The 24,669-nt window shown below is 33.4% G+C and overlaps 1 protein-coding gene across 1 annotated transcript; it reads right to left on the reverse strand.

Annotated features, from left to right (window-relative positions):
• Positions 1-6,250: 6,250 nt before the first annotated feature.
• On the reverse strand, positions 6,251-10,710 carry LOC112029893 (indole-3-acetate O-methyltransferase 1). Its single transcript, XM_024062579.2, has 4 exons — positions 10,503-10,710; positions 9,563-9,982; positions 8,200-8,475; positions 6,251-6,872 (listed from the first exon to the last, which is right to left on the reverse strand). Exons 1-4 carry the CDS (start codon positions 10,611-10,613, stop codon positions 6,519-6,521), a joined length of 1,161 nt encoding a protein of 386 aa, XP_023918347.2. The 5' UTR covers positions 10,614-10,710; the 3' UTR covers positions 6,251-6,518.
• Between the last annotated feature and the right edge of the window lie 13,959 nt (positions 10,711-24,669).

Here is a 24,669-nt window from a genome sequence, read left to right on the forward strand (position 1 = left end):
TGAAACAGCGATTCAAACAGGTATTTATACTCCCCCTTAAGTTCCCCAAATGTAACCGCTTGCTCATAAAGGCAAAAGATCATGCCGTTGAAAGGGAAACGTGGTGCCGCCAGAATTTAATGTGGGCACCCATTAAGTCTTGAAACGCTACAAACGCGCATTGGGCAGTCAAAAAGCCGCCAGCATCAACACGAACCGAAATAAGGCGACTCGTCTAGAGAGCCCACAGGTGTCAAAACCCTCCTCCCCGCCCGAGGGAACGTGCAGCAGGGTTTTGAGGGGCTATTGTGGGGCCCGTGGGCCTGATAGCCTTGGCCCATCGGATAGTAGGCCCAAGGACAGCGCCGAGGAGGACTGACCAGCCAAGGCTAAGTCAGGCAAAACCTCTGTTGTGACCCACGCCGAGGACCTGTTCGTCCTCGGCATTCTAAGGATAACTTTCAGGAGGGACAAGCTCAGAGCAAGCTGTCACATTCGCACTTAATGCATTCACCTAACCCCTCTGGCCGTATTGATGGGGATATAACCCCTTGGCAGGGCAACGTTGATCAGAGTGAACCACTTGAGTACTGATAAGGCCTCTGATGGGACGGACAGCCAGAAGAAGGGCAAATGGATGATCAACAGATGGAATAAGGAGATAGGCAGATGGAAACTATATAAGAAAAGCAAGTAAAGAAAGAAGGGGGGGGGGGAAAAAGAAGAAAGAAGAAAAGGGTCTTCTCGGCCATGGGCCGAGGAGCATCCCCCCATTTGTAAAGAAACTCTTAGTATTTTTTAAAGAAAGTTCATGCATGGTGATCGACGGCCAGCACCTAAACCTTTAACCCACTCTCTATAAATTTATTGTTTGGGTTTGTTGGGCTGAAAACCCAGCAAAACTCAGGGTCAATCCAAACTGAGTCCCTACAAATATTATTAGGTATAAAATGTAAACTGTACATGTTTATTTATTTATTTTTATTACTTCTTAATTTTTGTTATTGTGAAACACTTTTTTTTCTTATGATTTATTTATTCTACACTCTTTGGTTTTGTGCTCAATAACTCACTTGGATGAATATTTATGATGTGGTCCCACATTTGATTTCTGTCTCTAAAAATAAATAATTTAGGACACATGATTTTTTTTCTTATGATTTATTTATTCTACACTCTTTGGTTTTTGTGCTCAATAACTCACTTGGATGAATATTTATGATGTGATCCCACATTTGATTTCTGTCTCTAAAAATAAATAATTTAGGACATATGATGCAAAATTAGACTATAATTTGAATTGTAATTGGACTTTCTCTAAACTTTGCCTATTAATATGTGTGTGTATATATATATATATATACATACATACACATACTTGTGTGTAGCCTCGTGCATATGCACGGATATAATTAAAAACAATCACAATTATACTTTTTTTTTGGAAGAGATTCAAATTATACGTAGTATTAACTTATATTTTTTTTAAACCATACAATTCTAAAATTTGTAATGGTTTCTCATATTATATATGTGTATATATATATATATATATATATATGATTTAGAATTTAATAGGATTTAGACTTTTTGATTTTTTCATCCAATAATTCAATTGCCACCAAAAGAAAAGAAAAAAAAAAAAAAGGATACGTGGTGAAAAATTGAAATCCAATTTAGAATCTAGTTGGATTTGGATTCTTCGATTTTTACACTCTATAATTCAATTGGCTCAAAATTAAAAATTAAATGAGACAGGTGGCATAAAATTAAGAATCCAGTTAAAATCTAATTGGATTTTCTCTGAACTTCGGCTATTAATATATACTAGCATGTAACTCTGTGCATATGCACAGGTACATTTAAAACTAATCACAATTTATATATATATATATATATAATTTGGAATCTAATTGGATCTAGACTCTTCAGTTTTTGCACTCAATAATTCACTTGCCAGCACATGACACAAAATTGAACTTCAATTAAAATTCAATTTAAAATCTAATTGAATTTAGACTCTTTGACTTTTGCACCTAATAATTCACTTGACACAAAAATTAAAAAATTAGATGAGACACATGATGCAAAATTAGACATGATTTAGAATTTAATTGGATCTACACTTTTTGGTTTTTGTACCCAATAATTCACTTGCTACAAAAATTAAAATATTAGATGGGGCACATGGCACAAATTGAACTTCAATTAAAATTCAATTTAGAATTTAATTGAATTTAGACTCTTTGATTTTTTTCACATAATAATTCATTTTACACATAAATTATATATTTATATATGATTTGGAATCTAACTAGATCTAGACTCTTCAGTTTTTGCACTCAATAATTCACTTGCCAAAAAAATTAAAAAATTAAATGAGGCACATGACACAAAATTGAACTTCAATTAAAATTCAATTTAGAATATAATTGAATTTAGACTCTTTGATTTTTGCACCTAATAATTCACTTGACACAAAAATAAAAGTTCACACAGTAAAACACTCAGTGAAGCTATAAACTCAGTGAGAGAAAGGAGAGAAGGTTTGAGAATGAAATGAAGAAAATTCTGAAAGAATAAATGCGTTAGTTTTTCATTACAGTCATGTACAATATATATAGACACAAGAATCTATAACTGCCCAATCAGAGATCCCTGAAATCACAGAATAGATCCGGAATTTGTGGAGGGAAATTAGGAACTAACTTAACTGCTATTAACTGTCTAACAGACTAAGCCTAAGCACTAACATCAGCTATACAAAACGCAGCATATCAAGATGCTAATAACAGGAGTATAAAACGCAGCGTTTCACTTAAATACATTAAGAGCTATGCTTTTAAGTAGAACGACATCGTTCTGAGGAATAGCTGAGTTAGCCGTTGAAGACTAGCCGTTGATCATCAATGCTCTGTTTTCTGGTGTTCTGGAACTATTCTCAACAATAACTAAGCTATTGCACAATGAAATTCTCACTCTTGGAAACCCCATCAAGTATCCTAACATATAGCGTCATTTATCCTATTATATATAGACTCATTATACACGTTAAGTGCAATATAAAATAATTACATTTGGTGTTTCATTTATAACAAATAGTTACATATTACATTTGATAAGAAAAAAAAAAAAGAGGTGTTATTGTTTCTCTCTATCTAAAAACAACGATTATTGAGTTTATGAAGCCAGTGCTTACCGGCCAAGCTCAAGAAGAAGAGGCAAGTGCACGCAAAAGGGAAGCAACAGCTGAAAACGATTGGGGAATACTTTAGCCTAGAGGAGTGCCTGAGAAATTCACCAGGCTATTCTTATAAACAAGATTCTAAATTTGAAGGTGAATACCATATTCTTAAACAGTTTTCCCACATGGTTTATCCAGATTTAGCTGTAGAAGATGGAGATAAAACTAATACTAGCAGGGACGGTTATTCTTTGGAGAGGCTGTTGAAAGTTGAAGAGATTGGTAGAAGAGAAATGTGTGTTTCTTCATCAATGAGAAGAAGCAACAGTTTAAAGAAAAGAGTAAGCTTTAGACTACCTGAAGAGGCTGATACCATCATATTCTATTCACCAAAAGATTAGTTTGAACAGTGAGGGACGCCTGCCATTGATTTAATTTCTAATACAATCTATGCTTTCTATTGTTGTTGAGGCACCTCTAATTCTAGATTTTCTTAATGGATTTATCTATATAAAACCTCGAGTAATACCAAATAATTATTTTATTTATCTAGCATATGTATTATCTCTATCAAATATATACTTAAAATGTGTTTAGATTTCACACAATTATAGAATTCACATATTGTAAGAGAGACACGATTATGAAATTCACATATTGTGAGTGTTAGGACATATATGTTTTCAGTTGTCAAGAATATATGTTACTTATTTATGTAAATTAGCTAAATCCTTTGACAAAACGCACTCTACTTGTAATTGGGTAGTTCTAGGTATTTTTAATACTTCAAGAAATAAGGTTTCAAGATCAAGTGTTGAAGTTATCAAGTCTGTCCGAGAAAAACAAGCTGAAGTGCAAATTCATTAAATCTCGATACCTTCTCGATAGCTCCTCGACACCTGCTATCTGTCGAAAATTACAAAATCAGATTTTCTAATTTGATTTCCTTGGGATCCGTGAATATGCTTTTGAACCTTCTTTTCTCCAAACCCTAAACATATAAAAGGATTGTTTTAAGAGCCGTCAAGTTGTACACAAGTTGCAAAAGTATTGAGCAATCTCTGTTCAAGCAAATTGTGATCAAAGACGAAATTCTTGACCTAGTTCATCTTCTCTGAAGAAGTTGCTGTGTATTTGCACCAAAGGGTTTTGTGACCAAGCATCTTCCTGATCTTCATCGTGTAGGATGAACTGAAGAACTTTGCAGCCAACCTCTCTTCCTTAGTTGTGTCTTGAAGTCGCGTACTAGGATCTGCGCATTGGTTAGTCACGTACTTGGGAGCCGTGCATCAAAAGTAAAATTGTCACTACAGATCAAGTCCAATTGGGTATTGGGGTAAAAATTCAACTGTAGGTTGGTAAGGTACTTGGGATTCCTTTACTTGTAACCGCTTGATTTGATAATAGTGGAGTTTCGAGAGTGGTGACCTGAAAATCACCCGATGGGGTTTTGCCGCAAGATTTTTCCCATTCGTACATAAATTCACCGTGTTATTTAATTTCCGTTACATATTTAGTTTTTGGTGATTTGTTTGTGCTTCCACACAATTGCATGATAAACTAATTAATTAATAACTTGACTAAGTAATTAATTGGTTTAATCACAAGGGTCATTCAGATTGTGGCATATTAGTGAGAAAGAGAATACATATGTTGAATACACAAAGTACCTTATTGTAATATAGTGCAGGGGCGGAAGTAAGTAATAGGTTGGGGGGGGGGGTGGTGGGCAAGCCCCTCAAAATTTTGATTTTTTTTAATATATATAATTATTTTTATATTTTTAAAATTTAGTATACAAAAATAAGAGTTCCCCCCCCCCCCCATAAAATTGAATCAATCCAATGATGCTTTTAAAAAAAAAATTGGTCTAATAGTTATAGATATAACTTTATTTTTCTCAATTCTATTTTTTATTGTAAAATGTGCTCTTATATTTGTAAAATATTTGATAAAGTTTGGCACCAAACATGTTTGAATCTATCTCTTTCAACTCGTTATATGGCGATTAACAAGTTTTTGACTCATTAAAAAAAATCTTGTCACTAAAACAACACATGAAATGTCTCTTTAGTAGCCACATAATGGGTTAGAGTAAGATAGCTTCAAATATGTTCGTAGCTAAACTTATTCCTCCAAGTTTGGATCAATTTTTGAAAATTGCATTAGTTCAATGAAAAGATTTTTTACTAACTTTAGTATAAAATTTGATAATTTGTATTGAAAATAATACTTTTTAAGAATTTCACTATGAAAATGGTAAAAATGAATTTTATTTTATGAAAGATTGCCATCAAATATAATTTTGATTGAAAATACTGAGTTTTTTTGTTGTTGTTGTTGGGTGTGTGTGTGTGTGTGTGTGTGTGTGTGTATATATATAGATATAACTTATGAAATAAAAAATGTGTGTATAAATATATTTGTGTGTGTGTATAATAAAAAAGTGTGTGTATATATATATGTGTGTGTGTGTGCAGAGTTATCTTAATAAATATATTAGTGTCACAACTTGGCCCCCCAAACAAAATTTTTTGGCTCCGCCCCTGATACAGTGGATTACTTGATAGGATAATATTGCAGGTACAATTATGTTTTGTTCTTATCAAGACCTTTACAAATTCTCAGTTAAGTGAAATAGAAACTCTATATGTAAGGGGACCTAAGCAAGCATTTTCTTTTTCGTTTGAACTTTGTATATGGCAATGATAATTAGCTTAATTAAAAAAATAGTAAATAAGAAATAAAAAAATGAAAAGAGCCAGAATCCTATGGTTGAAGAAAAGAAAGGAGTGTTTACCAAAAAAAAGAAAAGAAAGGAGTGCCAAAAAGGAAGGAAAAATAATAGATATAAGTATAACTTTTGAAAAGAAAGGAGCAAAGTCAGTAATAACTGAAATAACTGTCACTGTCATAGTCAATCCCACCCTCCTACATTTATTGAAAACAAAAAAGTTAAGGAAAATAAAAGTTGAATTCAAATGGCATTTTCACAATTTTTTATTTTTTATTTTTTTTATGGCATTTTCACAACTTGTTAGGTAAAAGAAGGGGACCTTTCATTGACACAAGAGAAAGACATAATAATGATCTATAAAGAAAGCAGAATGAAATAGGATTACTAGCTTTATTTACTCAGTTTGGATTCAAGGGAACACAAAGTCACAAAAGCCATCAAGTAGCTACATTAACACACAGAAACACACAAAAGAGAGAGGGAAAAGAAAAATAATAGGAGATCAAAATTAAATCCTTTCCTGCTTCTCTCTTTTGTGTGATTGACTTTTTCTTCAATAGAATGACACGCCTAAATAAATAAATTAAAAAAAAAAAAAACCATTTTTTTTTCTTTGCTCTAAGCCAAAGAAAGGGATGCCACTATATGAAAGAACTGTAATTGCTCTAGTAGCACTTTAGCATGACTTGTGCCTCGGCGTTCTACTCTTGAAAACAACTCCTCACTAAGCTTGTCACCAATGTGAGCATCAACTAGGACCCCAGACACACTCCTACAGCTGTTGGCTAAGGCTCGGCCAACTTCTGCCGCGTCATCAGGCTGGTTAACCACGAGAGGGCTTCCTCCTTTGAAAACCTGAAGCTTGTTAATGGCAAATGAACCATCAGCTTCAACTACCTCCTTGAAGTCTTGTAGGCTAGGTGCATACACAGGAATGTTGAAGTTGTCACGTTTCTCAGCACTTATAAGGCCCTATATTGATTTTGTGCATAGGAATGGTTAGGGACAATTAATGCAACAATATCAAAACAATGAGTCTTAGTACTACCAAATTTTCAACTGCAGTAGGTATATGTAAAAATGATATTACTACAATTATAATGTACTATCTTAACTAGTTGTTGAATAAATTATGCTTTCAGCATCACTTATATCAAAATCATGCTAAATCTAATTTCTCAAATCATGGAGTGGCACTATTGATAATGTATAAACCACCATTTCCTTTAAAAAAATGAATAGCATAGCCTCATTTATGTTTCTTGAATGGTTGCCAACCTTTTAAAGGCTGAAAGAATGTTATTTTTTTTATTTTTTTTAAGAGTTCCAATATTGAAGTTGAGATTGAGAATTTTTTTTTTTTTTTTTTTTTCTGAATATGGATGAAATTTATTAACAAAACAAAGAAAGATATAATTCACAAGGGGCAGGATGATCCTGAACCTTCTTTACATCACATGCTATATATTGGCGTGGACTAAACCTAATAAAACCCTTGTGGTACCAAAGTCAACTTGTAAGTACATGCAGCCCATCTAAAGGATGATTTACTTTTAATCAATTACATGGGCTGGCCTAATGGTAATGGGCTATGTATATTATTTTGTGTGATTTTACTATTAAACTTCATCAACACTTAATGATGCATTCTATCCTAGAGCAGTTGATTAAGAGACAGGATCTTAACTTTGTTTATAAAGACGGTAAATATTGGGCCATCTAATAAATCATTTTCTGATCAACAATGATCAGACGGATCCAAATGGCCCTATTGCCATGCTACAAGGTATGATTATGTTGTGCTACAACACTCAAATCCAATTCCACGGTCAAAAATGTGGACTGCCCACCTGCCAAACAGTACTTATGCTGCTGAGTGCCGACACAAGAAATGGATCCCAGTTTTTCAGAGACTATCGGACGGCCATAATTGATGATTTTTAATCATGACTAGGTGAAATTCACAAGGCATTGAAACCCAACACCACCACCTAATCATTTCCCCTTTGATGGTGTTTTTTTATTTCGTGCTTTTTTTTTTTTCTTTTTTTCTTTTTTTGAGTTTGCCAATGATAAAAGAACCTATAGTGTGCACTATTCAGTGTCCACAAGAACCATGTGTACATTTTTGTCTGTTCAGCTTGACATTTTTTTCCCTTACTTTATTTTTATGTACAATACTAACATTTTCTAGGTTAATAATATGTTTTAAAATTTTAGATTCTCTTTAAGAAAGAAAATAAGTAAAACTAAAATGTGCTTAAAATGTTTGAAAAGTATGTTTTTTTTTTTTTTTTACCTCTTGGACAAGATCATCCCAAGCATCCTGAAAGTGGGTCCCAAAGAGGAGGCCGGCCCCACCATGGTCAGTGGGGTCCACAGAAGTTCTCCCTAAGCAAACAAGAAACATGGACCCACCTCTCTTCATCTCCTGTGATCTTGATCTCAGGAACACTGCCAAATCAGTCTGGAACTGTTTCTTGTATGCATTTGCTGTGCTCTCACTTGAACCGTGGATGAACACCCTTCCCTTGTTATACGCCGTTGATCTCTTGTCTAGCACACTCTCAGGCACCTGAAGTTATTTCTCAAAGTGTCATGCACATGAAGATATTTTATAATCCTCAAATTCTAAGATTCCAAAGTATTTCTTTATTTTAAAGTATTTATGAATTCAATTGTGTGTTTAAATCAAAGTTAAGGAACTCTCTTGCCTAAAAATGTACTCAAAAGTATCCCTTAGTTGAGGAGCCAAGTAATAATAGGGTGCGCTACCTACGTTAAAAAATATACACAAGTTTTCTTTTCTTGTGCCTTCTTTTTTTGGCCCTCATTCCTAGTAGGATTGAGAGCAACCCTACTAACTTTATGAGTTAAGAGCACTAATATCCCAATAAGCTTATAATAATGTTTTAAAATTTGATGAACTCCAAAGAAGTATTCATAAGGTATTCATAAGATATCATTGAATTTAGCTTTGTTCATGATCCCAACAACTGTTGTTAATTACTTAGCTGCAATAGTTTCTCCCTAAAGTTTTCAATTAATTCCCCTTTCCCAAACAAATCAAATCATGTTTTTTGTTTCAAGGCTTAAAAGTTAAGAGTGCAACACTAAAGAATTCATTGGAAAGAAACTATATAATTAAAATATGTTGGGACACAATAATATGATCCACAGTTTGTTTACTAAAAGCTAGAAGCATTTTTATGGTTTGTCTTCTTTTGACAGGATAAAATTTCAAAACATGTCATTTTCTTTTTGAAAACAGGTTCAGTTCCTTTCGACCCTAAGGACCATAATTAATTGACTTGTTGCATTATACCCTTTTGACCTTCTAAAAGCCAGCAATTAATCTGACGGCTAAGATCTTTTACTATCTAGGGCTGCATATTATTGTACCAAACAACCTATGTACCATATTAAATGTCAGCATAGAATAAATATCATGTACTTATAATATGGTATTAAAGTGCACACCAAAAGAAAATGAATGCTATATGTCTAAACCTACTACCTATTTTACTACTTATAAGTGCACATATTAACTGAGGTAATTAACATCACATCAATAATATAATAAATAAATAATTGAATTACTTTTTTTGAGATCAGTGATATCAATTTTTAAGATGATTTATATGGTCAAATTTATAATTAACCTGAGATAGCCAATGCAAAGAAAATGCCGAGTGAAAGACATCAATGGACTTAGCCGGAAAAAGTCTCCGGTAGAAAGAGCCAGGCACCCCAGCCGCAAAGTAAGACCGATGATTATCGGCAGCTAGGCACTCCTCCATGCTACCACCACCATAATTGGCTAGAGGAGGTAGGAGCTGAAATAGGGTGTTGAAGTCATTGCTAGGGAGGTCTGAGAAAAAGGCTGAGAACTCTGGTGGTTCTTGTCCCAAGGCCTCGTAGCGCTTGGTCATGTGCTTGATGATCACATTAACTATGTAGATGGTGTTATCGCCACTTGAGCATCCAAGGTCCACGACCACAAAGGGAACTTCTGGTGAGTTTAGTTGAACCCCATCTAGGGTTTCTTCAAGAAGGTGAAGCATGGATCTAGCATGTCTAGCCTGCATGGATAACAACCATATATGAGAACATGAATATAATGAACATGAGGAACAACTTTTTCTTTTCTTTTTTGATTGGTGGTCTTTTAAGTGCTAAGATGACAGACAACCTAAATATATAGGATTTTTAAGATGGTGTTTTTACCAAGATCAAAAAATAAATAAATAAATAAAAGATGGTGTTTTATCATAAAGTTTCTCAGAGAAATTCAAGAATATACTAACCACAAAACATGAATATATATATATATATATATTGCCAACACAAGACATGAATATTTGATTAGGAAATAAAGGTTATTGTATTTTTGAAGTGACATTAAGGTAAAAGCTTTGGGAGGATTGATGACTTTTTTTCCTTTTGAGAGAATTAAACTACTATAGAGATGGTAAATTTCAGATCAAGAGGAGAGAGAGAGAGAGAGAGAGAAGAGGAACAAGCTGACAAGAGCTTTTTAAAAGAAATATGGAGGTGAAAAAACAAAAAGAAGAAAGTCAAGATAGCAGGGAAAAGGCAAACCTGGGCTTGGGAATTGTTGGCATAGCTGGTCTCTCCTTTGCCTCCTTTCATGCTAAAAATCCTCTCAAGCTTCATATTAGAAACCACAACATTGTCTCCTTTGAGAGCCATAGTGCAATAGTGCTATATGTGTTTGATATGATATAGCTACAAATGAGAAATTTTTATGGCTTGTGGGGTAGTAAAATGAGGCTAGCTAGAGTGGAATATATAGAGCTTGAGAGGAAGAGATAGGACTAAGGAAGTTTGTGTTCGTACTCTGGTTGGGATACAAAAGGTGAGCTATTATCTAATCTAATCAATACCACGATAATAAATTGTAAAAAAAAAGCTGACTAGTTTACCTATGATCTTTTGTGGGTCCTCTGTAACTATTTTCTTTTTGGTCGGGGATCTTTTATTTCTTTTTCTCTCTAAAATGAAACCTTTTTTTTTTTTTTTTTTTTTTTGGGGGGGGATAGGAGAATGAAACCCTTTTTGAAAAAAGTACATACTGACCATGGAATTATACACCCCAATAAATAAATAAAAGGGATAAATTGGTTGGTGGGCTTTATGACTTGTACGATATAGATACTCTCCTTTATTTTCATTATTTTGTTTTTTAAAGGATGCTTTTAAAGCAATTGAATGGTGCTTTTGTTTTTTAGAGAATTGTATTTAAAAGTTCAAAAATACACAACTACCCAACCGGAATCATGGTCTGAATTGCCAGCTTTGTATTTATTCTACTCTTCATTGAATTTATTTATTTCTTTTTCTCTTTTCTTTTTTTTGGGCTAAATAAAAAGGATTTGGGGCAATTCCATTCACCACTAATAATTTAGTAAAAAATAACCTCTAAATAAAAGTCATACTTTATTAAGGTTTTTTATTGACTATAGATAATTTTTCATTAACCCCTTTTTTAAGACTACAAAAAATATTTATCTAAGATTTCTCATCATAATAAAGGGAGCGTCAAATCCCTAATAACAAGTCATAAACCATTATTGGTTCTAAAAAATTCATAAACCATTTCTTTTACTAATTAACTATGTAATGATTGCCGATAATCTTGTAACTTAATGTTAGTTCTCTTTCTTGAAATGCAGGTCTCAAGTTAAGAATACTTACTAGCAGATCCATATTATAATCAAACTCAAATATTAAGAATATTTGTCAATGACCTTGTAGCTAAATTGCCACTTCCTCATACACAAAGTGTTTGGGGCTCTAAGGGAGAAAGTGTTGGAATTGTGAGATTAGTAATATATTGTAATTATTTCTCTAAAAAAAAAAAAAAACTCAAGAATATTTTTGTCAATTCAAAGTGTTCATCAAATCATAATATAATATTACAAGCTTTTATAAAAACAAAGTTAGAGGAAATTCAGATTTTGAGGATGTCAAAACCCCCTTTAGTTAATTATGTGGAATTTTCAAATTGATTTAGCATACTTCATCATATGGACCATATGGTTACCGTAATAGAAATTGGAAAGTGGCACCCACGCTCTAATGAAGGCTCGTGGGGGTGGCTTGAAATGCTTGCTTAAATACCAACATTAATCCAACAAAGACTAAGGGTCTAGTTAGAAAGTTAAAAAGGGTTAGGTACAAACAGAACCTTGATTTCTGGGGTGATAGTTTAATAAACCAGTGAATAAGTAATCATCATTTGGCTTTTAATTGATCTTCTTGATCTCCAGTTATCTCTTCAAAGGTTTCTTATGCACTCAATAAACATAAATTTAGAAGATTTGAAGAATAAATATTATGTGGTGGACTAGTAATATGAGTTGAATTGCTATGATGGAGCGACCTAATGACTGACCTCAAGCTATACTTGAGGCCCAAAAAAATAAATAATCGTATGTAGCTTTAAGTAACATAATTGTCATCTTTCGTTTGTAATCAGTTTGCTAGGGCTGTGTGTGTATTATTGATTGTGGATTATTAGTCAATAATTATCTCTAAATTATTTTAAGATCCGGTTAATGAGTACTCTTAGTGAGAACATTTGTTAATAAACAATTTTAGAAAAAATTTAATACTATTTTCATGAGAAATATAATAAATTTTTTCTTTTTCTATAAAAAATTTCTAAAAATAATTGATAAACCAATTTTCTTAGAACATTTGTTAATTTCACGTAGGTAAGACTATAAGAAGACACACTTATATATCATTCATAATACTGTCAAACATTTCAAGCTTATCACGTATATCTACAAATAATGGGCTGCTTGTTTTTCCCTACTTGGAAGCTAATTATGGTGGTTCATGTTGGTTTTTTTTTTTTTTTTAGTCTTTTTTTTTAAGTTCCTTTATCTGGTACTTCTTGTTTGTTTATTCTTTCTTTCTTTCTTTTCTTTTTCCCTTTTTTTTTTTTCATTTCGAATTGCCGGGGCATGATGCTTCAAGGCTACATTTATCTGGTTAGGCTTATTTGAGGCAAGGTTAGACTTGCAAAAGGGCTGCTCTTTGTGTAATAGTAAAAATGTACGTTAAATGTACGTACATTCTTACAATTAAGCAAAGCTATACATTATTTACCATTCTTACAAAATGGTAAATATTAGCCCCATTTTTGCCTACAATATAAAATTTACATTGTACAATTTATGAAAACTAATCAATATTAAGAGAACTCTTTCAATTAATCATCCAACTTATCATCTTCATTACCACTATGTGTCACTTATTAGCTTTCCAATTAAACAAGGCTTTAAATGAAGGGTTACGCTGATGAGTGTTCTTAGAGCAATGATTAACAATCCATTTTAGAAAATTTTTAACACTACTTTTATGGGAAATGGAAAAAAAAAAAAAATGTCAAAACATTCCGTTGCCCGGCTAAGGCCATTCGTTAACATTTCCCTTAAATGAATGTATTTCCATTTAACTAACTTTTCAACTATGCATGCTTACTCTATTACAGATATATACCGTTAATACTTAATAGTAAGCTTTAAATGACTTTATACCCATTTGTTGAGGAGTCAATACTTACCATCATGTGTTACTCCTAATTTCCTTCGGGGCAAAGTTTGGTTATAAACTTGGTTGTAGTTAATGGCTACAACTCCACTCAATATTTTTTTCTTAGATGTGAATATTAAATGTACGTACATTCTTACAATTAAGCAAAGCTATACATTATTTACCATTCTTACAAAATGGTAAATATTAGCCCCATTTTTGCCTACAATATAAAATTTACATTGTACAATTTATGAAAACTAATCAATATTAAGAGAACTCTTTCAATTAATCATCCAACTTATCATCTTCATACCACTATGTGTCACTTATTAGCTTTCCAATTAAACAAGGCTTTAAATGAAGGGTTACGCTGATGAGTGTCTTTAGAGCAATGGTTAACAATCCATTTTAGAAAAATTTTAACACTACTTTTATGGGAAATGAAAAAAAAAAAACTGTTAAAACATTCCATTGCCCAGCTAAGGCCATTCGTTAACATTTCCCTTAAATGAATGTATTTCCATTTAACTAACTTTTCAACTATGCATGCTTACTCTATTACAGATATATACCGTTAATACTTAATAGTAAGCTTTAAATGACTTTATATCCATTTGTTGAGGAGTCAATACTTACCATCATGTGTTACTCCTAATTTCCTTCGGGGCAAAGTTTGGTTATAAACTTGGTTGTAGTTAATGGCTACAACTCCACTTAATATATTTTTCTTAGATATGAATTTTGACAAATCTACCATTTGATTATATTTTTTTCTTATATTCTTCATGCTTATAAAATTTGTAGAAGATCAAAGATTAATAGCTATATCATCAATCAAATGTTTAAATTTCAAGTTTTTGTTATCTAAAATTATGAATAAAAAATAAACTAATGGATCGAATAGTAAATATATAACATCTAATTGGCACAAAATGTGACATACGTGTTAAGCACATAAAGAACATGTAATCCAACGGATAAAAAGTTTGTAATCAAACTTTGTCCTTTCCTTGGTGTCACAAATCTTACTCTTATTTGTAATTGGATAATGAGTATCAACTGACTTTTCATCAACAAATACACCCTTGTGTGTGTGAATCTTAAACCCAAAACATTAGTCTTATATTAAATGGTTTAATCAGATCGAGATGTCAATTTTTTAGAACCTCTCTCCTGGAAACTTGAATCCTGGCCTTTACCCCTCACACCCCACAAGCACTTATACTTGTGGAGTGACCATCGCACCAATGGTGTGCAGTGGTATTAGAGAACTCTTATATCGTGTGTAGCACTCATTATTTGCCTAGTGTTATCTAAACAAAAGAAATTTACAAAACCCTTGGGTTTAAGTTGGGTGACACAGTTAAGCTAGAGCAAGGTTTAGCTAATTAGGGTACGTTTAGTACATTGAATGAAAATTACGATAGGAATAGTAATCTCTATTACCGAGAATAAAATGTGTTATAATGGAATAGCTAAACCTATTCATAATTAAGTTTGATTGTGAGTTGTAACATTATAATAAATATTAAGAACTGTTTTTAGGAAATATCTTACTCATACAATTATATTTGCCTAAATATATATATATATATATAAATTAAAGAGAGAGATGAGTTATTTTTTATGATTTTTTTTTTAATAATTGTTATGTATATATGGAAAGTTTTTTTATTTGGGAATATATTAATTTTAGAAATGATTACACTCAGAACATATTTGGTAAATTGTAATAAACACTCATGTAATGTAAGTTATTCATATGGTTTAACTATTATTTAGTTTGATTATGTTTTTATTATAAAAAAAATAGTCATTCCATATGAACAATTATTTTTTATAATGAAGAATAACTATTCATCTCTAAAAGTGTTGTAATAACTATTCTTTAGTGAGAAGTGATATGTCACCACCACACACCCTTGGTGCAATGGTCACTCCACAAATATAAGTGCTTGTGGGGTATAAGGTGTGGGGGGCAAGGATTAGGGTTCAAGTCTCTATGAATGAACTTCACACACATACACTTAGATTAGGTTAGAGTAAAATTTCTATCTTATATATAAAAATAAAAAAAATGATACGTCCACAAATCTAGAGTAAAATAGGTAATGGAATATTTTCTAAAATTAATATATTTCAATGATGAATTCGGATTAAAAACCCATAAGGCCGTATAACAACCTATCACCTATCTAGGTTTATTGTGAATGTAGCACTTCTCTTAATTGTAAAGGTTTTTTTTTTTTTTTTTTTTTAAAAAAAAAATCATAACTTACATTTATATTATATTTTCTATGTTAAACAATTTTTTGTTTAATTAACTATGTACTTTTTACTTATATTAATTAATATTTTGGAATTAAAACCTTTTTCTTTTTATCTTATAATCTCAACCCTACCCCTCACATCAAAATCTTAGTTCTGTCAATGGTGATAGACTTATGTAAAAATAACATTAATCCAATCATAGTTTAGGACATCAAATAATTATAAAAAATGTGAATAAATTTGTGTCCATAACATGATTGTTTGGACAAAAACAGTCTCATCATTAGTCAAATAGATAGGCCTTGATTCATTTTTCTTTGCTGAGCTGATGGTCTTACGTCTTAGAAAACAAAAGAGGGTAATCACGTGGCTTTCGTAAAAAACAGTAGACTTTTATCTTATTTTAAACCTTAAAGCCTCTTATGACAATCACATTCCTTCTATTCTTTAGACTAATTTGCACTTGGTCCAATCTCTTATACCCTTCGAGAAAGAAAGAATCAAAAGCAACCGTCCCTCTCAAATTTACATTATATATATATATATATATATATGTATATATATTTTGAGACTCTATTTTATATGCCTCCATCAAAATCTATATAGGGGGGGCCATAGTGAATACTAGACAAAACCTCATGAATCATGATACTAATAACATTGAGAGGAATATATAAAACTAACATCTTTTTTGACCATTCCACCACACTTCTCTTTAGTAAACACAAACTTTATCATCACCCTCGACATTTTTGTTTGAAAAACTAGCATAATAATTAAGTAATGGGATTATGATCAATCTAAGTACTTAATTTCATGAATATAAAATAATAAAGAACCGCTTAGGCTAGGCCCCTAGCTAGCTATTCAATGGCCATGATAGATTTGAATCTTGAAGTAAGGCCAACCCACCATTATAACAGAAGTAGACACGTACATGGTTACTTTTATATCTTGACATTTGCATGGCTTGGTTAAAAGTATACAGTATTAAAAGTAAGAAAGAAGCAAAAACCTATGGTATAGGGTTAGTTAGTACGTTAAAGATAACAGCTAAGAAGAAGAAGAAGAAAGAAAGAAAAAATTAAGAAATAGTTGAGCCTAGTTTCACGCGAATCCGCGACTATCACGGCGTTTTAGGCTTTTAGAGAGATGATAAAGAAAAAAAAAAGGGTGAAAAATAGAGAACAAGATTCCGGGTCTTAAGATTTGAAAGAAAAAAAGAGTCACACACGACACAGTAATAGTGATTAGTTTTGTGAAAATTGGTACGTACCTTTCCCATTCCATTATTATAGAGCATGCGTATGATGGGGATGAAAGTTTTTTTTGGCTCTTCTCCAGAATAATCAACATTGCCTTCATTTGGATTTGAAAAGAATGGCATTCTTCAATTTTTTTTTTTTTTTTAAATTTTTTCGACAAACAAGAGTGTCTAGATTTCTTTAAGTATCCAATTATTCTCTTAGGGTCCGTTTGATTCGCATAAAATAATTTCCAGAAAATAGCCTATTTTTGGAAATTTTATTTTCGGGAAAGGAAAATATTTTCAGGTGTTTGGTTGTATTATAAAAATTGTTATGGAAAATATTTTCATGTGTTTGGTTCTATTCTAAAATGCTATTTTCCTACAATTTTTTCACATTTTTCAGCTATTTTCTCAGCATCAAACAAATTTTATTACAAAAAATTTCAACATCACAGCCAATTCAACAACAAATTCCGGCAGCAAATTTTGGCAATCAAAACCCACAACCACCAAAACATTACCACCACACCACCACAACAACAACAACAACAATCAAACTTTAAAAAAACAAAATTGAGTCGTTGACGAGATCGAGGAAGAGAGAGCGATGATCTGGGTCTGGGTGGGTTACGACGAGATCTGGGTCGAAGGTTGGGGTCGAAGTCTGGTCAAGGCGATGGTTCAAGGTCGAAGGTCGAAGGCGATGGGTCGAAGGTCTAGGTTGAAGGTCTGGGTTTGGGTTGAAGGCTCTAGGCTCTGGGATCGTGGGTCGCCGACTCTGGTTCGAAGATTGGTGGGTCGTGGGTCGACGGCTCTAGGCTCTGGGTTCTGGGTCGACGGCTCGTGGGGTGGGTCACCGGCTCTGGGCTTTGGGTTCTGGGTCGCCGGCTCTCTCTCTCCCTCCTCTTTCCTCTCTCTCTCTCTCCAGAAGTGAATTGAAGGTAAAATGAAAACGGAAATGATTATAATCAGAGGCATTATTGAAGGTCAACGGAAATGATTTTCGTTTGACTCAATTTTCCTTGCGCACCCAAACAGCCTATTTTACGGAAAATGCTTTTCTGAAACTGTTTTCACCCAAAACAAAAGACCCTTAGGTGCATGCAGTTTTCCTCTCATGTGCACCAGGTTATTACATGGCAAGAGGAATCAAATCTAAGATCTCATATGGATATCAAGAAGCCTTAGAAAATATTAAGCCAACCTCTTGAGATTGAATTTCTTAAGATACCAATTTTTTTTTTTTTAAATGTGAATATTTTTAAATGAATTTTAGACATTAAGTGAGTCATTTTTCAATTAAATAATATTGAAAAATGTGTACTTGTCCCACCTATTTTACTCTAGGTTTGATATGGGTTGAACTTTACTAAAGTTCTTAGAGTAGCTTTATCATAGGGTTTTAGATTTGAAGATGCTACATTCACAATATTTTCACAATAGTTTTACTGCAAATCATAGGTGATTAGTAGTTATTGGTTTTAATTTGAACCTACTACTGAAATTACTTTTCTACCCCACCAATAACAACCTATAACAGCTTGCCACATAGAATTTGTTGTAAAAATTTGTGAAAATATAGTGAACATATCATTTCTCTTTAGATTCCATTCTTATTTATTATTTTTGAAATATATGGATTGAATTTTGTCATGTCATTAATATTTTATTAAATGGATATCAAAATGATAAAAGTTAATTAGTAGTATTTATTTAAATATTGTCATGTAAAAAATTCAATCCATTCATCTTAAAAAAGATGGATAGAATTTTAGAAACCTCATGGGAAGTTACTCTTAACACCTCTAAAGAGTAAAGACTCTTATTCTCTAATTGATAGGACCAAGTCTGATATATAAAGTTAATCCCAATATTTGGGGTGACATATAGATTATCATCATATTTTGAATCTTTATCTTTCGTGTAAACTTTTTTTATTATTTTTGTGCATAAGACTAGTTGTTCATAACAATATAATAGAAACTCATTGTCCATTACTCAATTGTTCTTTGGACATAAATATAAAGGCTCAACTAAGTCAAAAAGAGATACAGTGGGCACACACATATACATATCCATAAATATATATGGGCCTCACATGCAGAGAAAGCTAACAGGTTCAAGATTGAATGATGCCGGATTTTGATGTTTACATCTCTAAGCAACTAATTGGCTGAACTTTATTGCTCCAGCTTGACGGCCATGTCACCCGACTTAAACCAGGGGTTGGTTTGGTAACTTTTTTTGTTTAGGTAACACTAGACAAATAACCCATGCTACACACGAGATAAGAATTATATAATAAACCTATTCTATTTGTCCATATAATCCTTCAATGGAACCTCGTAATTGCATTTAACTTTACAACTAAGATCATAAATTAAAATGTCAAGTATCAAATTTTGTACAATATTGTTATTCTTAAGGTATTTCATAATTTAAGATCAATGGTTGTAAGTATATATTTCAAAAAAGAAAAAGAAAAATAATCAATTTATAGTCAATTAATATATGAAGTTAAAAATTAATATAAACATAAGTTATTTGAACAAGTCATCTAATTACTTAAAAAGTAAATGGAAAAATAAATTGACTTAGAAGTATTAAAAGTGTGATATATACTCAAAAATTTTAAAAAATTTCTATGTTGCCTTGCTTTTTCTAAAGAGATTATATGGTGTTTAGTTTAATTTTATTTTTATAAGAGATTATATGGTGTTTTATTTTTAACTCCACCTTTTGATAGTTAGAAATAAATTCTAAGATGAAAAAAAATGATCATTGATGCTTCTAAGTTGATTATATGATGTTTTATTTTTAAATTAGCTTAAAAGCATCAATGATCATTGTAGGGAAGATAGGCCCAAAAACGTATATTGGGCCATGGGCCTTGTCCGAGGACACTTAGTAGTCCAAGGACAAGGAAACGTTGATGTAGAAGTGTGGGCTAGTAAATAGTGAAAGGTGACTGGTTATAAGAGTTCAGGAAGGTGGTCCGAGGACAAATTCCTCCTCGACTGTAGCGGTGCAGAGGTTAGAAGGGTTGACCTACCATCAAGAGCAAAGTTTTGGGAAATTCCACTGTTAAAGATAAGTATCATGAAGTAACGAGACATGGGAAAGGAAAGAAATATCTGAGGAATGTCTGCTACCACCGCATTAAATGCTCTACAGCTAACTTTCTAGCCGCATTAATGTGGAAGTGATACCTAAACAACGATTTTCAACCTTACAGCTACTCCTTGAGACTTCAGGAAGGTGCTGATGGGACAATAATTAAAGCCAGCAACTTGATCTACACGTGGAGGGTGAAGATGGAAGGAAGAGGAGAGTATAAGAGTGAAAGAAGCCCTTGAATGAGAGGGATCGGAGAATTAAGAGAAAAATACTGTAGCAACAAGAATTGAACTTGTAATCAAATTCAAAAGAAATATATACTAGAACTAATCTCCTCGGACTGTGCCAATGATAATTTTCTTTGGATAAAACTAGTTTATCTTTATTTTCTTGTCATCTGGATCTACTGTAATTGTTATCCAATTTATTAGAGTCTAGTTTTTCAACCCACTCTCTACAAATTCATTGTATTGGATTCTTTGGGCCTATATCCTATTACCTTTTGGACCTAGGAGTGAAATTGAGTCCCTTACAACCATTTTTTTCATCTTAGAATTTATTTCTAACTATCAACAGGTGGAGTTATAAATAAAACATCATATAATCTCTTATCACAAAAAAAAAAAAAAAAAAAAAAAAAAAAAAGCCATATAATCTCTTTAGAAAAATCAAGGCAACATAGAAAATTTTTAAAATTTTTGAGTATATATCACACTTTTTAATACTTCTAAGTCAATTTATTTTTTATTACAAGAATGCACTAATTAAGCCCTTTTTTTCCTTTTCTTTTTAAACTTCACTTAGAATCTCAGAAAGAGGTACGATCTTTGAATAACATAGGTTGGTATATATTTAATAGACCAGATCCCTGGCCTCTTAAAGATAGATCATTAATTTGAATATAAATTTCCAATCTGAGAACCTCATCCACGCATGGCTTTGCAACCCTTAAGAGGAGCAGCCTTCCTACAATCATTCAAACATGGTAATGGTTTGGTACTATATTTACCTGGCAAAATGAAACGTGGTCTGGGTTTTGTCACAACAAAGATGAGTCTATATTATTGTTTTTCAGAAACAAACAATTACTAGGTCCGTTATAGCATGTACTATCTCCTCATAAATTTTTTATTTGTTTATTAAAAAAAATGTTATAGTTCACATGTGGATTTTATTAATTAATGGTTTTTTTTTGCAGATTGTTCCTAGAGAGGTGAGAGTTTTCTTTACGTTGATTGATTAAGGAGTAGAGATTTCCAGATCCCTATATATATATTTGGTTTTTCCTACAAATGAGTGTCAGAATTAGGATGAAAATGAGGCTATTTTCCATGGATTCCATGTGGCGTTTAGTTTATAATATTAAGATATATGGTGGCGACATAATAAAATTGTTGTCTGATCAGTTGCATTGCCTTTAAGTCCACGGACACACAGAAAGATTCAAGAAATAATAATTCTATAAGGTATTAATGCGAATGGATCCATCCACGTCTAAAGTGACCATAAAACTTCCAAGAGGCATAAGGGCCTATAGCTGTAATAACTTCATTCAACGGTTTTGGGAATAGTAGGTCTGCATGAAATTTAGGATTTTGAACTATTATAATAAGGTGATGGTAATTCTTACATGCTCCGGAAAAAATGCTCCCTCCTCTCACATGAGGGGTGGGCCCCATGGTGGGACTCACGTGTGGGGCCCACTCCTCATGTGAGAGGAGAGAGCATTACTCTCGGAGCACCTAAGTTTTTTTCATAAGGTGATGGGATAGATTATGGACAAACAGACATCTAGCAGTTTTTTCTTCTCTTCACTTTGTCTTTCTTTTCAGACTAAGCAAAGGTGTAGCTAACTATACTTAAGTCAAGAGTTTTATAGTGTGTGTTTGACTCTAAATTAAAAAACTAACTTATTTTACTATTCAGCTTATTTTTGTTATTATTCATGGGTCCCACTGCACTTTTTGGTACTATTCATGGGTCTCACTGTTCTGTTTCAACTAACTTTTACCTTTATTTACAGTATTTTCAACAAAATAAGCGGATCTCAATCAAACCTATAGTTTGGTATATTTGTAATGGAGACATTCATTATTCAAATCATTCTATTTCTGCCCAAATTATCAAATTATCTATAATTAAAAAAAAAAAAACCTTAAAAAGCTAATTTTACTCTTTTTTTTTTTTAATGTAATAATATATAGGAATCCTCAAGAACCTACTCCAATGGTTTATATACTCTTTTTATGTCTACTTAATATGTACTAGTAAACATTACATGGAAGAAGAATTAGCCTAGATCTCTCCTCGTGTAGGAGCTCTCTCTCTCTCTCTCGTCTAGGTGTGAGACTACTCTCTCCCTTGGGTTGCCTCAGGGTTTGTCTTTTCCTTTGTTTTGTCCTATCTCCTGTACCATGGCTGAAGATGTCATTAATGGCCTAGAGAAGATGAAGTTGATGACAGAAGAAGAAGAAGAAGTGATTACAATATTGGATGAAGATAGGAGGGACAAGATTGAAAGTTGCTCTTTGAGTCTGCTTAGCAAGTTTCTTTCATGTAAACCGTTCAATAAACGGGCTACTCAGACTACTTTGAGACGAGCTTGGGGCTTAGAGGATTCGGTGCAAATTATGGAAGTAGGTTCCACCCTATTCCAATTTAAGTTTGGTGGAGAATTTGACATAGACCAAGTTTTTAAAGGAGGGCCCTGGTCTTTTGATAATTAAGTCCTCCTGTTGCGAAGGTGGCAGCTTGATATGACAGCGACGAATGTCAAATTCGATTCGGTAGCTCTCTGGGTTTAGATTTAGGGGGCGCCGTTTGACATGTTCTCACCTAAGGTTGCATCTGAGATTAGGAGTCATTTGGGGGAGGTGGTGGAGGTAGAGAAGCGACAGAAACTGGATGCACAGAATCTATTTATGAGAGTCAAGGTTGCAGTCCCAACGTCCAAACCTCTTCTACGAGGTGGCTTCATTAGTGGATCAGACAGGAAGAGGTCTTCAGTTACTTTTAAATATGAACGTCTTCCCTTATTTTGCCACTTTTGTTGACTCTTGGGCCATGATCTAAAGCACTATGCCAAATATTTTGCCCTAAACAAGAATGGTGGAGAGGTGGTGTGTCAATATGGGGAGTGGTTAAAATCTATAGGAGGTCATCCCCGTTCACCCTCAAGGATGGGCTCTGCCAAGAACCAATATCCAAGCAATAAGGACATGACTAAGGTGCAGAATGAGAACGGAAGCAGTCAAGTGATGCTGATCGCGGATCTTGTGACCAACAAAGCAAACCCTACAGAGGTTGACTAGCATGCAAAAGGAATAGATGTGAGGGGTTAGGAAAAATACAAGTAAACCCACAAACGTTGGGGAAGAGAGGAAGCCAGAAGCAAAAATAGAAGTTGATACAGAGACTGGTAGTAAGATGGGGAAACGTGGTAGACGCTCTGAAGATTTTCTAATGGATGAGGCGGCGGAGTTGTAGGGGCACCCCTGCCGAGCACAATAAGGCTATTAAGTTGGAACTGTAAGGGCTTAGGAACTCTTGGACAGTTCATAGCCTTCACAAGTTGGTGAGGGATCAAGCTCCCACAACATGTTTCTTAATGGAGACATGCTTAGACAGAGAGGGTTTTAATAAACACTATAGTGAACTTCCTTTCCCGAATAAGTTTATCGTCAAAAAGCCACATGGGGGAGGAGGTTTAGCTCTTATTTGGAAATCTGAGGTTAAGATGGAGGTTATAAACTTTACAGATAACCATATTTTAGCAAGGGTGGAGGAAAGAAGATGGCTTTGCATGGATGCTAACATGTTTTTATGGGTGGCCCGAAGCATGTCAAAAACCAAAATCATGGGCTCTCCTGAATCACATACGCTCTTTTGTTGATGGCCCATGGTGTTGTGTGGGTGACTTCAATGCAATGTTGCACTCTTTAGAAAAACAAAGTAAGTATCCTACTCAGTATAAACAGATGGATGATTTTCGTAACTTGTTGGATGATTGTAGGTTGGCTGATCTGGGCTTTGTTGGATATCCTTTCACATGGAATAATAAGAGGCCAGTGCTGGAAAACACACAGGAAAGGTTGGACAGGGTTGTGGCCAACACTAGTTGGAGGGAAAAATTTCATGCAAGCTCAGTGAATCACCTCTTTTCTCATGCATCTGACCATCGGCCTTTACTGCTACATGGCAAATCTGACCTAAGGCGCCATGGCAAAAGTACAAAGAGCTTTAGGTTTGAAGAGGCGTGGTTAGTGAAGGCTGATTGCGAAGAGGTTATTATTGAAGTGTAGGGTTCAGTGGGTAACTTGGAATCGGGTTTGAGTTGCATGCAGGAGAAAATCAGAAGGTGCGGATCAGTTCTACAGGCATGGGGTGCTTCTGATACTAATTCGGATGTAGAAGAAATCAAGAAAGTACAAAAAATGGTGGAGGAGTTAAGCATGGCTGAACTGATAATGGCAAACAAGTCTAAGTTCTTGGCTGCAAGTAAGATACTGGATGATTTGCTTCTCAAACAGGAAATTTATTGGGCCCAACGGTCTAGGGTGACAT

The sequence above is a fragment of the Quercus suber genome, unplaced genomic scaffold, assembly GCF_002906115.3.
Source record: "Quercus suber isolate HL8 unplaced genomic scaffold, Cork oak 2.0 scaffold_276, whole genome shotgun sequence".
NCBI classification, from domain to species: Eukaryota; Viridiplantae; Streptophyta; class Magnoliopsida; order Fagales; family Fagaceae; genus Quercus; species Quercus suber.

What these genes read in the sequence shown, in the direction of transcription:
- LOC112029893 (XM_024062579.2), bottom strand. Translation starts at nt 10,613, where the DNA reads ATGGCTCTCAAAGGAGACAATGTTGTGGTTTCTAATATGAAGCTTGAG. An exon ending in CCAACAATTCCCAAGCCCAG is followed by an intron (nt 9,983 to 10,502) that starts GTTTGCCTTTTC and finishes TTATCCATGCAG; the next exon opens with GCTAGACATGCTAGATCCAT. An exon ending in GGGATGATCTTGTCCAAGAG is followed by an intron (nt 6,873 to 8,199) that starts GTAAAAAAAAAA and finishes AAATCAATATAG; the next exon opens with GGCCTTATAAGTGCTGAGAA.